This window comes from Centroberyx gerrardi, chromosome 19 (genome assembly GCF_048128805.1).
Source record: "Centroberyx gerrardi isolate f3 chromosome 19, fCenGer3.hap1.cur.20231027, whole genome shotgun sequence".
NCBI classification, from domain to species: domain Eukaryota; kingdom Metazoa; phylum Chordata; class Actinopteri; order Beryciformes; family Berycidae; genus Centroberyx; species Centroberyx gerrardi.
In genome coordinates this window covers 18,355,400-18,369,220 of record NC_136015.1, presented here as the reverse complement: position 1 = coordinate 18,369,220, position 13,821 = coordinate 18,355,400, and the positions used below count along the sequence as shown (strand labels likewise).

The 13,821-nt window shown below is 43.8% G+C and overlaps 2 protein-coding genes across 3 annotated transcripts; one reads left to right on the top strand and one right to left on the bottom strand.

Moving 5' to 3' along the window:
* The first annotated feature begins 79 nt into the window (after window positions 1–79).
* On the top strand, window positions 80–5,261 carry LOC139910941 (uncharacterized). 2 transcript variants are annotated; one of them, XM_071898409.2, is made up of 5 exons: window positions 80–333; window positions 960–1,168; window positions 1,393–1,587; window positions 2,318–2,527; window positions 3,147–5,261. In XM_071898409.2, exons 2-5 carry the CDS (start codon window positions 965–967, stop codon window positions 4,299–4,301), a joined length of 1,764 nt encoding a protein of 587 aa, XP_071754510.2. In that variant the 5' UTR covers window positions 80–333; window positions 960–964; the 3' UTR covers window positions 4,302–5,261. The 2 variants fall into 2 exon arrangements, with proteins under 2 accessions (XP_071754510.2, XP_071754511.2); XM_071898410.2 differs by lacking the exon at window positions 80–333 and having other exon boundaries at window positions 953–1,168; window positions 3,165–5,261.
* Window positions 5,262–9,107: 3,846 nt separating this feature from the next.
* On the bottom strand, window positions 9,108–13,804 carry nelfe (negative elongation factor complex member E). The gene is made up of 10 exons (XM_071898407.2): window positions 13,223–13,804; window positions 13,010–13,079; window positions 12,623–12,768; window positions 12,251–12,325; window positions 11,909–11,946; window positions 11,502–11,806; window positions 10,685–10,829; window positions 10,518–10,572; window positions 9,695–9,797; window positions 9,108–9,458 (listed from the first exon to the last, which is right to left on the bottom strand). The coding sequence occupies exons 1-10, from the start codon at window positions 13,295–13,297 to the stop codon at window positions 9,385–9,387; spliced, it is 1,086 nt and encodes a 361-aa protein (XP_071754508.1). The 5' UTR covers window positions 13,298–13,804; the 3' UTR covers window positions 9,108–9,384.
* Window positions 13,805–13,821: the final 17 nt, after the last annotated feature.

Below are 13,821 nucleotides of genomic sequence, written 5' to 3'. Positions count from 1 at the left end.
CCGCCCCTTTGCTCATTGATTTGAAAATCACTGATCAGAAGTCAGTGTGGGTACTCCAATTTTCAACGAACCGTTGGGAGAACCTTCCCACGGAAACCGATTCAAAGTCAGTTAACTTGCGAATTAGCAGGTTTGTATTTGTTGTCACGGGAAGCGCTGGCTCCAGAACGGCTAAAAGTAAACAGAGACCGAGGCAGTGTCAGCGGGGATGAGCGGACATTGCCAGCTAACTACCATCACGTACCGTCTAGAAACCTGACTTGTTTTAGAGGAGGACACCCACGACACACACGCTGAGGAGTCATCCACGTCAACAAAAAGAGGGAATCGCCGGTAAGTGACGATAAAGTTTGACGATTCCAGACAGCGGTTTGCCTGTTTCAATCTCAGCAAGCTAGTAGCTAACGTTAGCTAGCGTTCAGACAGGTAGGTTAGGCCAGCAGCACAGAAGGAAAACAACTGTATTGTGACTGACTTGGGCGTCTCATGATTTGTAGGCCGGCCTAGCAGTCGATCAGTAGTTAGCTTCCATTTACTCAAGTCACCCGGATTCCTCCAATCCATCTAACGGTACTTTCTGGCAACATCGTTGCTAGTCTACACACGTTAGCTAGCTTTCAACCTCTCTCAATCCACAAGTTAGGTTACCAGCTAACGCGTTAGTTAGCTAGCTCATGTGACATTATTTGGGATGTAGACTATCCTGTGCCACACGTGCGGATCAGTGGTCACTTCCTTCATGTATTAAAGTGTTAATGAATGAACAAAGTACTTGTTATTTAGAATTTTAGTCATGAAGAGATTATATCTGGAGCAACAGCCATATACAGAAAAGCCAGTTTTCAAAACCTGGCCTATTTTTGAAAGTTGACCCTACTGTGTAACTTGCTAAGCCTGCTTTCTGAACCTCCACCACTCTAACCTCCACCATCCCCCCAACCTCCATCCACATTCCTCAGACAAGATGGAGATGCTGTGTTTCCGGTTGCCCGGCCACGGGGACACCACCCTGAAGCACATGAATTCGCTGAGGTCCCGCCAGCACTTCTGCGACATCACCATCGTAGCCAGTGACTACCAGATGTTCAGGGGGCATAAGGTGGTGCTGGCTGCCTGCTCCCCTTTCCTGAGGGACCAGTTCCTCCTCAACCCCTCCTCCAAGCTTCAGGTGTGCAGTGGGCAACACACACACACATCCCATGTCCCCTCTCTCACTCATCCACTTTCATAATGCCTCTTTTTCACCGGCACATGCCTTGAGAAACACCATTGAACTGCTCTGTGTGATTGAATACTGACAGGGGCTCGTTACTTATTCATTAAGCAGAAATGCCCTTAAATTATGCAATAAAAAACATGCTTGTCCATGTTTTTCCTCACATTTTTCCCCAGGTGTCAATGCTCCATAGCTCCACGGTGGTGTGTGATCTGCTCCAGTCTTGCTACACCGGTGTGCTGCAGTTCAACCCAGAGGAGATCGTCAACTACCTGACGGCTGCCAGCTACCTGCAGATGGAGCACATCGTGGAGCGATGCCGCGGAGCGCTGAAGAAGTACATGCAGCCGAGGAACCCCAGTTCACCAAGGGTCCGTCTTTTAAATCAGTCATTTTAAATGATGCCAATGTTCTTTCTCCAGCTAGAAAAATACTTGCCGCAGATTTTTTTGTGGGTCATAGTAATTTATAGGAGTCTGAAAGGAAAATTGACATTAAAGGTGTGTCTTCCATGTGTTTGGTTATGCAAGGTAGTCAAACTTTCAGTCTTCAGTATGAAACAGTAAGTAAGTAAGTAACAGTCCTGTCAGCTAAATCAATTAAAATAATGATTAGGACCTTCTGTTTGAATACTTAGGTTACCAACCAGGCATGAATTGGGAAGACCCTGCCTGATAAGACAAACCAATATAGATTATACAAACTGTGCTGACAAACAGGTTCTCCTGCCGGGTCCCTTCAGGATTCTAAGAAATTATCCTACTTCCATGGCTGCATGTGAAAGTATTTTTGGGGGGTCCAATTTCATCATAAAATGATGTCAGAGAAAGTGCACCCTCTTTATTTCACATGTAATGACGGAAGGAGGACTTTTTTTCTTTGACACCCAAGGAACTGCATCCATATGTAACGCAGGTATTCTACACTGAGCTCCAGAATTAATTCATCTCATGCCAGGTCTCTCTGTTAAGACGTTCTTCACAGCACTGCGGGTATTTCTGGTTCAGGAAAGAACCTGTCACAGCTTGTAGTGATGTGCGTTTCACTCATCACAGGTTATTAATAGCGCTGTTGTTTTATCTTTCCCCTGTCTCCCTCCAGATGAAGACAGACGAGAGCCAGTCTAGAGCGGTGATTGTCAGCGGCAGCGCTCACTCTGCCTCCACGCCGCCCCCCACCAGCCGCCCCTCCCCAGCGCAGCCACACAGCCCTGCAGGCCGCTCACTGGAGGAGAACAACACCGACAAGCACACTCTGGCCAGCAATCAACACCACGGTGACAGTCCCCTGCTGGATGAGTCATGTATTAAGGTGTGTGTGTGTGTGTGTGTGTGTGTGTGTGTGTGTGAAAGAGAGAGAGACATTGAGAAAATTGGGACCAGAGTACATTTTTATCTACACTGAATATACAAAATATTAGGGACACTTACTCCTTTCATGATGTACACTGATGAGGTGAATCCAGGTAAAAGCCATTATCCCTTACTGATTTCCCTTATTAAATCTATAGCAATCACAAAGAAGGAGATTTAGATAGAAGAGAGAGAAGCAGACAAGTTACAGAAGGATTTCAAAGCTTTGAGACAATTGATTGTGTGAAAGGGGCTGCAACTCAACGTCGGGAAGATTTCCCTAATATTTTGTACATTCAGTGTATAGGCAACAGTGGCATCCCAGATTCACCAGCTACTTATACCATTTTATCAGCCGTCTTGTTTTTAAGAACAGAATAGGACCAAGCAATGTTTTGTTACCTCCCAGACTGGGTGGTGGAATAGACAAACTGTCCAGCCACAACAGAAATTTACCAGCATTTGTGCTAGTGGCTGCTGTTAATTCCCACCCTGGTGTGAATCATTCTGTTTATTCTAATTTTGGTGTCCATTATGAACTTAATATCTGACAACTCATCAGATTGCATTCCTCTCAGTCTCCAATTATGTTACAGGTGAATGCATCAGATGAGGAGGAAGAGGCCCGGCCGGAGGACTACGACGTGTTCCGAGTCTACATCCCTGAAGAGGAGCAGAGAGCGGGGGTCAAGAGCGACCGGGAGGAGGAACGAGGAGCTCCCGCCGACGGGCCTCAGGACGCCTGTTACTCAGAAACAGACGGCGTCATCGTCGGAGGAGAAGGGGGCGAGTATGGCTTGAATCCGACAGAAGAAGATCTTGTCGCCAGCGGCTTCTCGAGGGAGGGACTCGCACTGGAGGGGCTCCGCGCTTTCAGACGCAGGCTGTCTGAGCCGAAAGTTGGCCGAGGCAGAGGGCGAGGCAGGGGGAGGGGCTTCAAGAGGAGGAAGTGGGTCTCGTCTCAGGAGAAAAGGCCTCCGGGCATGGCCCACCAACAGGACCTGTGGTACCTGGCCACCGCTGGGATGGGAGGCGGCTTCGGGCTGGACTACAGTCAAGAAGGGCTGAAGACGGGGAATTACCTCTCAGTTGACCTCCCGCGGATGGACTTCAGCATGGGGGAGGCCCAGGGAGATGACGTCACCCCCATGGCCGCCAACAGCATGGCTCAGTTCGCCTTGGAGGAGTCTAGCTGCGGAGCCGGGGAGGGAAGCTCGGGGCTGGGGACTGTCCCAACGGATGAGGGAGGGGACGAGTCGGTGGCGGTGGTGGGCTCCACCTCCAGTGTAGTGGGGCCGGTGATCTGCGAGCACTGCGGCATGACCTTCCCCTCGGCCCACTCGCTGGCCATCCACTCCCGCTCCACTCACCTGCTGTACGCCTGTCCCTGCTGCGGCAAGCACTTCCACCACTCCGCCAACCTCACCCGACACATGGCCGTCCACCGCGGGGCCGGCAAGACCCACCAGTGCCCCCTGTGCTACAAGACCTTCACCCAGAAGTCCACGCTGATAGACCACATGAACCTGCACAGCGGCGAGCGGCCGCACCGCTGCGCCTACTGCCACGCCCGCTTCGCCCACAAGCCCGCCCTGCGACGCCACCTCAAGGAGCAACACGGAAAAACCACGGGGCAGAACTCCCTACATGAGCAGGAGGAGAGGGAGAGGGAGCAGGGAGGAGGGATAAGAGAGGAAGAGCAAGAACGCCCAATCACTGAGCAAACATCCTAGGCCAAAGCAAGTGAAGACAAAGGCAACTAAACGCCTAAATGCCTGGACTTCACAGCTCACTGCCATTACATCTGGCAGGGCTTTGAGCTATCCGGTGGGGAAATCAATCTATGTGGGGTCGCAATCCCCACATGGACGTTCAGCAAGTCTGTCATTTTCAAACTTGAGTTTATGCTGGGAAGCGACTATGAGGCTTTTAAAATCCTAACAGACTGTGAAAATGGACTTGTCTTTTCAAAATTGCCTGTCATTCAGTTGGAAAGGTGTGCATACTAAGTGACAATGTGGCAAATCACACAAATCTAGATTGCCAACACTGCTTTGAAACACATGCAGTGAAAGACAAGAAGTTAGACAGCCAATACCAGGCTGCATTTAACAATCGGAGGAAGCCTTACGGTCATGTAATTCAAATCTAATCAATAGACATTTCTGCTAACACTAATTTGCATAACATTCAACATATTTTTGCACACAGAATTAGAATGTGTGTATTTCTGTTTCTGTGCATCCACACCAACAAGCCAAAGTAGTGATTCATGCAAGAATCACTGATGGTGTGACTGCTACAGCCTACACAACACTTATCATATATCCTGTAACAAGCTCAACTTTATCTTTGCAATTGAAGGGCCCCATCTTAAAGTGGTTAGTCCGCCCATCAGTTAAAAAGCTATACGTGTTCAAAATGATGCGGTGAGGTCTGATGACTTTAGAGTTATGGAGATGTAAATTTCAGAGTCTTTCCTGCTCTCACACCACAGGACAATCAGGTCAAACTTCCCTAGATGTTTAAGTTCAGTTTGACTGGCTGAATCGGAGCTGTAATCTGGGTTAAAAAATATGTAGCATGTGTTCAGCATGAGGATTGCCCACAGTTCAAAGCAAAGATGATGTGCTTAGATGGAAAATGTGTGTAAATAACGTAATTGTGTGTAAATAAAATAATTGGAAAATGTCTTCTTTGTTTCATGTAAACATTATTCAGAGCTCTTGTATAATATCCTGACATGGATCCGCACAACTTTAAACTTCATGGAGCCAGTAATAAAGCTGGATAATACAGCCACAAGCTCTCATGTGACCTGTGACCCTGTTGCAACACATTGTGCAAAAAATACATTTGGAAAATACAGAGCGTTCACATTTATACAGCAGGCTGCTTTAGCTATGCAGCTTCCTGCACCTGGAGGCAGTTTTGTCACCTTTTACCTTTTGGCAGGCACAGCAAACTTTATTTTTTTGAAAGAGAAAGATGGTGAGGAAAGGAGGTAGAGGGAGAATAACATGGCAATAACAAGGTCTATGATATGGATGATCTCAAAGATGGAAGGATGGAATAAACACACAAACAGCCTTTTGCGTACTTGTGATCAATAATAGATAATCAAGATGATGATCAAGATAATTCCAGTTAGTAGTGACTGAAGCCTGCAGAGAGCTGGGTTTCTCCACGTCTGCCTGGTCTGGAACACAGTCCGTGAGTAAACAAGTCGATCAAATGTTCAGTGTGTCTCAGAAGTTGTTTGGGTTGAGTGTGATCAGGATGGTGCATGACACACACTGCCAAACTAATGCACTATTGCATCCCAAGAGCTGGTTGGGATTCAGTATCTTGTTAAAAGACAGAATCAGTAGGGCTAGAAAAATCAATATCGGCTTTTAAATCACTCCCCAAAACGTACTTCTATGAACTTCTGTGTCCTATTTTATTCCTCGTTATGTTTTATTTATTTTACAAGCTATGTGTCCCATCTTTTATTCCTGATCCTAGAGGGATTTCACCCTCTCCTCCTCCTATCCTTATCTTAAATTTCTTTCAGGCGTGTAATTGCTTTTTGTGTGTTCATTTGATCCTATTTCTGCTATCGTTTGTTCTCTGTTTTATTGACATCACTATGCCACCCTGTAGCATCTCCACAGGGGATGGTTGTGTGGTTGATTGCTGCAAAATTGGTCTCAGGTCTTTACACCTCCAGATACAACTGGTCCACTTTCCATTCATATTTCCATCTGTCTTGAGGAGTCAGCCTCTTTACCTTGCAGTGCTGTGCACCAGCTTCCACACATGAACGGACGGCTTCCTACAGGCAGCCGCAAACCGGCCATCAGGCGTGGAGCAGATGGCTGTGATGGCTGTCAGAGGCCCGACACACACTTACACCCCACATGTGGTTACACAAACACACGCATCAAACACACACATGTATAAATCCCTTGTCTTGTGCATTTCTTCTTCAGTAGTTTCGGTTACGGTTTGAAGCCCCTAGACTATCTGTGGATATGTAACGCCGCCTATTGGATTCATTCTTGGAAAGCAACAAAACGAAATTTATGTCAAAGCCTCATGAATCATTCATTTTCTTTTACGCTGGTGCATGTTTCACAAGCAAAAATCAATGTAAAGAAGCGATTTGTGGGGCAAGACACTTCACGCTAGCTATGACAGAGGTTTGAACCCCAGTCTTTCAGTTCAAAGTTGAACTCCTTACTCTCTGCATCACCCCGCTGCCTTACATTTGTACTTACATTTTGAAATCCTGTACCTGAATTATTTCAGCAGTTCAAACTTTAAGAAAGCTTGAATGCAACATTTAACCATTTCTGGGCACTAGCAGATGAGTTATGTATGTCTCATGACACACAATTTCACAGCAAGTTACTTATACATAAATGAGGATGATGAGGAACATAAAAAAAAAAAAAAGCAGGATAAAGCAAGAAAAGAGACATTTCCTATTAAAAATGAATGGGAGCTGTGTCTTCTTTTTGCCTTTACTAAATAACAAATGAGTAATAAGAGAAAAATGATTAATAAGCTAAATATAAACCATAAACACTGTAATAAATTCTTGCAGATTGTTGTTTAGGCCAACTCACCAGACAGCAGACAGAGCTAAGAGGACGCTTCCAGGGGATTTCACTGAGACTTTGACCTTTGACCCACACACAAAGCCTTCCATCATTTGAGGAGCCCACCTGATAAAGAAAGAGAGACGGACATTGACAACCACATTTGAGTTTGATGTTAATGATATTCTGAAGCCCATTGATGACACTAGAAGAAATGTAAGGCAGACTCACACCACACAGTTCGGGGTCCAAAGACACCCGGTGGTCCAGTCTCTGTGAGAGTGAGGGAGTGACTTGGTAAGAGGAGGAGGAGACGAACTCGCATCCCACACCATCAGGGCCTGAAACAAAGATATTGATTACAACAGAGCCAGGGTCAAGTCTGGAGTAAAATGTTTTGCAATGAAGACCTCCAACACCTCCTACCTCCAGATCCTCCGGTTGCAAGTGGTTGTGGTAGTTTCTAGATTTCTCCAACCACACATTATTCTTTGGACAGTAGACTATACTACATCTTTGGTCAACAATTTTAATAGTTCTCATCAGTACCAAATATAGACACTATATTCTTGATGTGAAAAGGAGTTATGTGAACATCATGGGGCTTTAAAAGCTTCAAAAGTGTCTCTTAATTGCAGTCTGTATCTAAATGTGTTACATTACAATTTATGCTATCGATCTCAGTTTGCCAGTCCCTGCTATAATCTAGTTATTGCTTTCAGCTTGTTGCTTTATGGGTTGATCTGAGCTGAATGAGCGGCTACTCATGATAACAGTGGTGAAACAATGGACTTGTTTGGAAATATAGGCTACATGGATTACAGCTAATAATCCTTATGGTTTTGCTAGATATTATGATGGCAATTTTCAATCACAGTTTGGGTAAAAAATGATTTTATTGCACTTTTAACATCCTTTCCCATCAGCCTGATTATTGTCAGCCACAACGGGCATTTCAAGACAAGTGAAATGAACTGCAAATATTTCATAACATGGTAGGCTAATACCCTATGATTATTTATCCAAATTGCTTATATGGGTTGCTGACTATCCTACGTTATTTGAGGTTGTAGCGCCACCGTGAGGCCAACTGAGCTAATGCAAGGATGCAAGCTTGCTCCAACTGAGCTAATGCAAGCTAATGCTTTTTTCACTCGTTTTTTAAAAAAAAATTTTTACTGTGGATCCTGTCTCAAAACATTTGGGTTTATCAGTGTTTTTGTTTGTGTAATTGTCCTATATTGTTTCTTTTTACCTGCTATGGACCTCTTTTTTTTAAGATGAGTCTTGAATAAAAGTTTTGAATTGAATTTTGTAAGACAGGTAATAAACAAGATTTAGACTGATTTAGTTTGCTGATGGCACCATGATGCTTCTGGGCAACATTGCTGAAATGGTCCAAACTCATTTCCAGCAGAGAAAATGAATTTTTGAGACCTCCTGGGTTCTTGGCTGGCCAGCTGAAAGTGTTATTAGCTTATCCATAAAAAAGGAGTTGCATATTTTTTTGTCACCCCTTATCTGAAAGGGGTTAACACAGGGAATGAGTTCACATCTTCCCTTGTTAGAGATGTTTTCTGTCTATATGTATAACACTTGGTTCAAGTATATGTTATTAGAACCTGTTATAAAAGTGTCTTTTCATTAGTGAGTGCCGTGGGACTTGTGTGTGTGCTGATGTTTCCGCACATCTTATTCGTCTGGCAGAGAAAACGGTGTTTGTTGACATCCATGGCAGCTTAGTTAGCTTATAAAAGCTCTCTGCATCCTAAAGCACAATTATGTTATCCCATAAGAAACAGAAAAATACTACTGTTACATGTATTTATAGTAGGGATTGATTACATCATTGAGACTTGTACTTCTATTTATCTGCTTATTGGATACTGGATACAATGCCCAATCTAATTGGACCTCCTTGATTCAAAGGCCATGAAAGCACCAGGCGGGGTATTAACGCATTGATGTTATTTATTGAGCTACACAAAGCAAACTCTGGTTTCAAAAGCAAGGTGACCACACACAGCATCACACACTGACCATGTGAACTAATGTAGCCCAAAGGACAACAGAGAAACTTTGTATCTATGCTGAAACACAGACACAGTAAACTTAGCAAACAGGTTATTAACAACAAAAAATTAAAAGCATTGTGGCAAAAACAACAAAAACAAAACATATAGTTTCTTTGAAGTCCATTTTGTTTTCCATGCAGGTCAACGTCGTGTTTTCAAAGGAAATCTTCACTGTACACAACTTGGTTCCTCTTGTCCCTGTAGGAGCCTTTAGCACTGTTCTGCACAGCTGTGAAAGACAGAGATGATGGTGAAGGTTAATCCACAGTGAGCAGAGAGAGGTGTGTGTGTGTGTGTGTGTGTGTGTGTGTGTGTGTGTGTGTGTGTGTGTGTGAGTGTGAGAGAGAGAGAGAGAGAGAGAGAGAGAGAGAGAGAGAGAGAGAGAGAGAGAGAGAGAGAGAGAGAGGGAGAGAGAGAGAGAGAGTCTGATCAATGTCTAAACAAATCACAGAGTGCTAGATTTACCCAAAGAAGCCCAGACAGATTTGCCGGTGGCTGCATCCAGCATGGGCTGTTTCCTGGCGATGCTGACTTTGATGTGAACGTCTCCCACAGTGCTTCCATTCAACTGCGAGACAAAAACAGCAAGGTGAGATCTGGAGCCCTCATTCACATTGTGCTTATACAGTCTACATGAGTAGTTCCCAAAGTGGGGATCCCCAGAGATCCAGGTAAAGTAAACTAAGTAAAATTCCCAAATAAACAAAGGAAGGTGTATTTTATCATCATTTAATTCACTAGAAGTTGGCCCAATGAAAGAACAAAATATACAAATTACTGTTCTGATCAGAATAGATTTTTCACTTTCTGCATATCACATCTAACAATAAAAATCTACTCAGATTGGGTATATGGGACAAAATCTGACCAAGCGGAGGTCCATTGCTTAACACATCCCTATATAAGCTTCCTTGACATAAAAAAAGAATGGGAACTCCTGGTCTATATTTGCATCTTCTTACACAGCCATTACAGTTACATGGAATGGATTTATTCTGGACCCCCCCCCCCCCCACTTATTCTGCACACCCCTTAATGCTGGAACCCATATTTTAACACTTTCATACATACATTCCTACTTATGTTTCAGTGTTGAAACTGTCAGCTGAGTATGATTTTATAACCTCAATTTGCTCTATTCTTATTTATATTCTATTTTCTTTGCTGCATCCTTTCACTATTTGCTGCTGTAACAGTTTATTTTGTTGCTGTGTTTTGGCAAGTGCTATATTAATAAAGATTACTATTATTGCAAGTTTAATCTTATCTCATCTTATATGGTACCAACCTCAGCTACAGCCTGGTCTGCAGACTCCATCTTCTCAAAGGTGATGAATGCACAGCTAGAAAGAGAAACAGGAACCAGAATCAGAACTGTATCAGAAAATGAAACACAAACAGCAGAGGACGCTAAAGTGTAGAATCAGACAGTGGATTACAGCAATATTGTATTACTTGCGAGGGTTGTCCATGGAGAGGTCGATGATGGTTCCATGTTGAGAGAAGGCAGAGCGCAGGCTCTCCTCAACGAGCCCAGAGCCGTACACATACACCGTGTTCCCCTTACGCACCCCTCTCCGCTCCGGGTACGAGTCCGACCCTTAGAGAGCAAACAACAGAGACAGAGAAAGAGAGATTTATTCATCCAATTACACACATTCTCCCACTGTTGGACACTGAGGGCTTTTGCTCAGTGGTAATTTAGTTGTTAAGGAAGTGGGAAGTGTTGAGAGAGAGGGAAACAGGGACAGAGGAGTGTTGGGAAAATAAGAGATGATTACATTCTTTTTTTCACCTTGTTGAGATCATTAGTAGGGATGGGACGATATACCGAAATTCAATAAATCGCAATACAAAAATGTGACAATACGCATTGTGGAGCAGAAAAATGAATCGCAATATTTTATTCTGCTGTAGTAATAATCGCAAATGAGACGGCTTGCCCATCACAATTTCACAAGCTCTCCATTGAAATTATATTATTTGCACTTTGTAATGACATTTTTAAATTGTTGTTTACATTCTAGCAAGACAATACCATTGCTAGAAAGCTCTGTGGCTAAGAAATAAACACAATTTTGCAGTCATACTTTGTTGTCATTGAACTTTGATTTATTACATTGTTTCGTGGTTGTATCAAATCGTGAACCTCATACTGTGTATTGAATCGTATCATGAGATACGTATATCATCCCATACCTAATTATTAGTAGTGAAAAGTACAGTGAGGACAGCAGGAAACACAAGTGTTCAGCGGGGAATGGTGACTCACGTCTGAAAGGTCCATCTCTGTCTCTCTCCCGCTCCCTGTCGCGGTCTCGCTCCCTGTCTCGACTTCGGTCCCTCTCTCGGTCGCGGTCACGTTCTCGGTCTCTGTCCCTCCCTCTCTCTCTGTCTCTATCCCGGTCTCTGTCTCTTTCCCTTTCTCTTTCTCTCTCTCTGTCCCTGTCCCGATCCCTTTCTCTGTCCATCTCTCGGTCGCGGTCTCTCTCTCTGTCTCTCTCCATGTCGCGGCTGGATGACATGGCTGCTCCTCCCTCCTCCTCGTCCCGGGATCGTTCAGCTGAGGTGACAAAGCTGCAGAGGCAAACGGGGCAAAGATGTTACACACACAGACACACAGAGTCAATGTATTACACAGGATCTTTTAAATTGTTCATCATGGCTTTTGAACGTTACCTCTCGTAGAGAGATTTTCTGTGGGCTCTCTTGCCAGACTATAGGAAGCAAGAAAAATGTGGTAACATCAGAATCAGTTGCATTTCCTGTTTTTTACTCACAATTGTTTTGCATGCAGCTATAATGTAGCCACCATACACGCTGCAACCACAAGCTAAATCAAAAAGGCTGAAATTCTCATTTTCATGTGCTGTAAACCTGCTCAACTGTAACTGTAACTGTGTAAGACTCTCCACCCACTGCTGCAGAAAACTATTTGTGGCACTACTGGAGGAGTGACAAAATGCAACAAAATGGTTGCACTCTGCAGCCATGGTATATTATGTTTAATCTCCACTGTACCTCAGGTTGCTCTTCATCTGTGGAGACACTCCTTTGGAAAGGTAAGAAAGCTGGGACTGGGCCTTTTTCAGGGTCCTGTGGAGGATAAAGAATAAAAATAAAAATGTTTAAAACGTGCATTCCTTTGCTTTTGAGCATTGTCCACATTGGTTTATTATCAAAATAAAAATACTTTAATCCATTCAGTGTTTCCCATACATACACGACTGCCAAACACAGTATCAAACAGGACAACCAGATGGGATTCCCTACCATGATAATAATATATTAATAACGCTTATTGCATTACAAGTGCACACTTCATTCCACTACTTGACACCACAAATAACCTAGGAAGCGATGGGAAACACTGCATATTGAATAACATCTCACCTTGAGTTTGATCTCTAGTGTTCGGGAGCGTTTAAAGCCTGAGTTTTTATTCTCTGACTTGATGGCACTAATGGCTCCCGATTTGATCAGCATCTTTGCTTGCTCTGTCGCTGTTGCAGTGTCAACCACAGGCTGGTCTGATAACGCTGTGGTTGAGGAAGGAGTAAAGTAAGTAAGTAAGTAAGGCATTCTGTCAGTCATAAGTAACCAGTAAATGTGGAGCATGTCCAGGGCTTTAGGTGCTTTTTGTTCACACACATACCCTGGATTTAACTGTGATTGAGTTACACAAACACACTGTGGACAGGACGCTAGTGGTGAGTTAGGCTGAATATGTTTTAGCTGGCTAGGTAAAAACAAAGCCTTAAGTAAATACACTTAACTTACTTCGTTTCAAGCCACTCTGATTCGTCTGACTGGTTGAACTCTGCTTCTTCAAGGCGAGCAGAGCCTTTTTCTGGGGAAAAAAACAAGAATGGACAAAAGTATAATATAATGACTGGAAGTTGCGGCCAGGTAATCACATCGTTATTTGAAGTTTCCCCATTCATCAGGCTTTATGAGAATGGCTGGTGTGACAGTTAGCTAACAGTTACTTGCCTTCTTTTTGAGTTTAGCATATTTCTTCTGCAGGGACTCCTCTTCCTCCGTCAGTGAACTTGGGAACACCACCATGATGCAAAGCCTACTCTTACGAGCAATTGGCAAGGACAACTACATGAGCTGGTTACAACTACAAGTTTAGTAATGCTTCTAAGAAGGCTTCACAGATATAACGTCTCATCAACTCTTGCGCGCCGTTACTGGGTAACGTTAGCTAAGGTAGCTAGCTAGCCACATAACAACCCTCGACTTCCGAGGGAATTAAAGAGATATATTCCAGACCAGAACAAAAAGCGAAACGTCTGTCAGTATAATCAAACGGTAGATTAATATCCTACAACCAAGGAATACATTATTATTAGCTAATTCATTGACTTACCAATTCCACACAGTGGATTTCACTCAACAAAAACACGGGCGCGTAAATATGACGTTTCAGTTGGTCGGGGTGTTCCGCTGTTAGCAACAAAATGCAGCAAAACGTACAAAGTAAAACCCCGCTTCAAATGAAATGATTAATCATATCTCGCTGGTCGGTGGGTGTAAACGCCTGACACATATTCAAACTTTAGGCAAATGTTCATTATTTTTGTTAC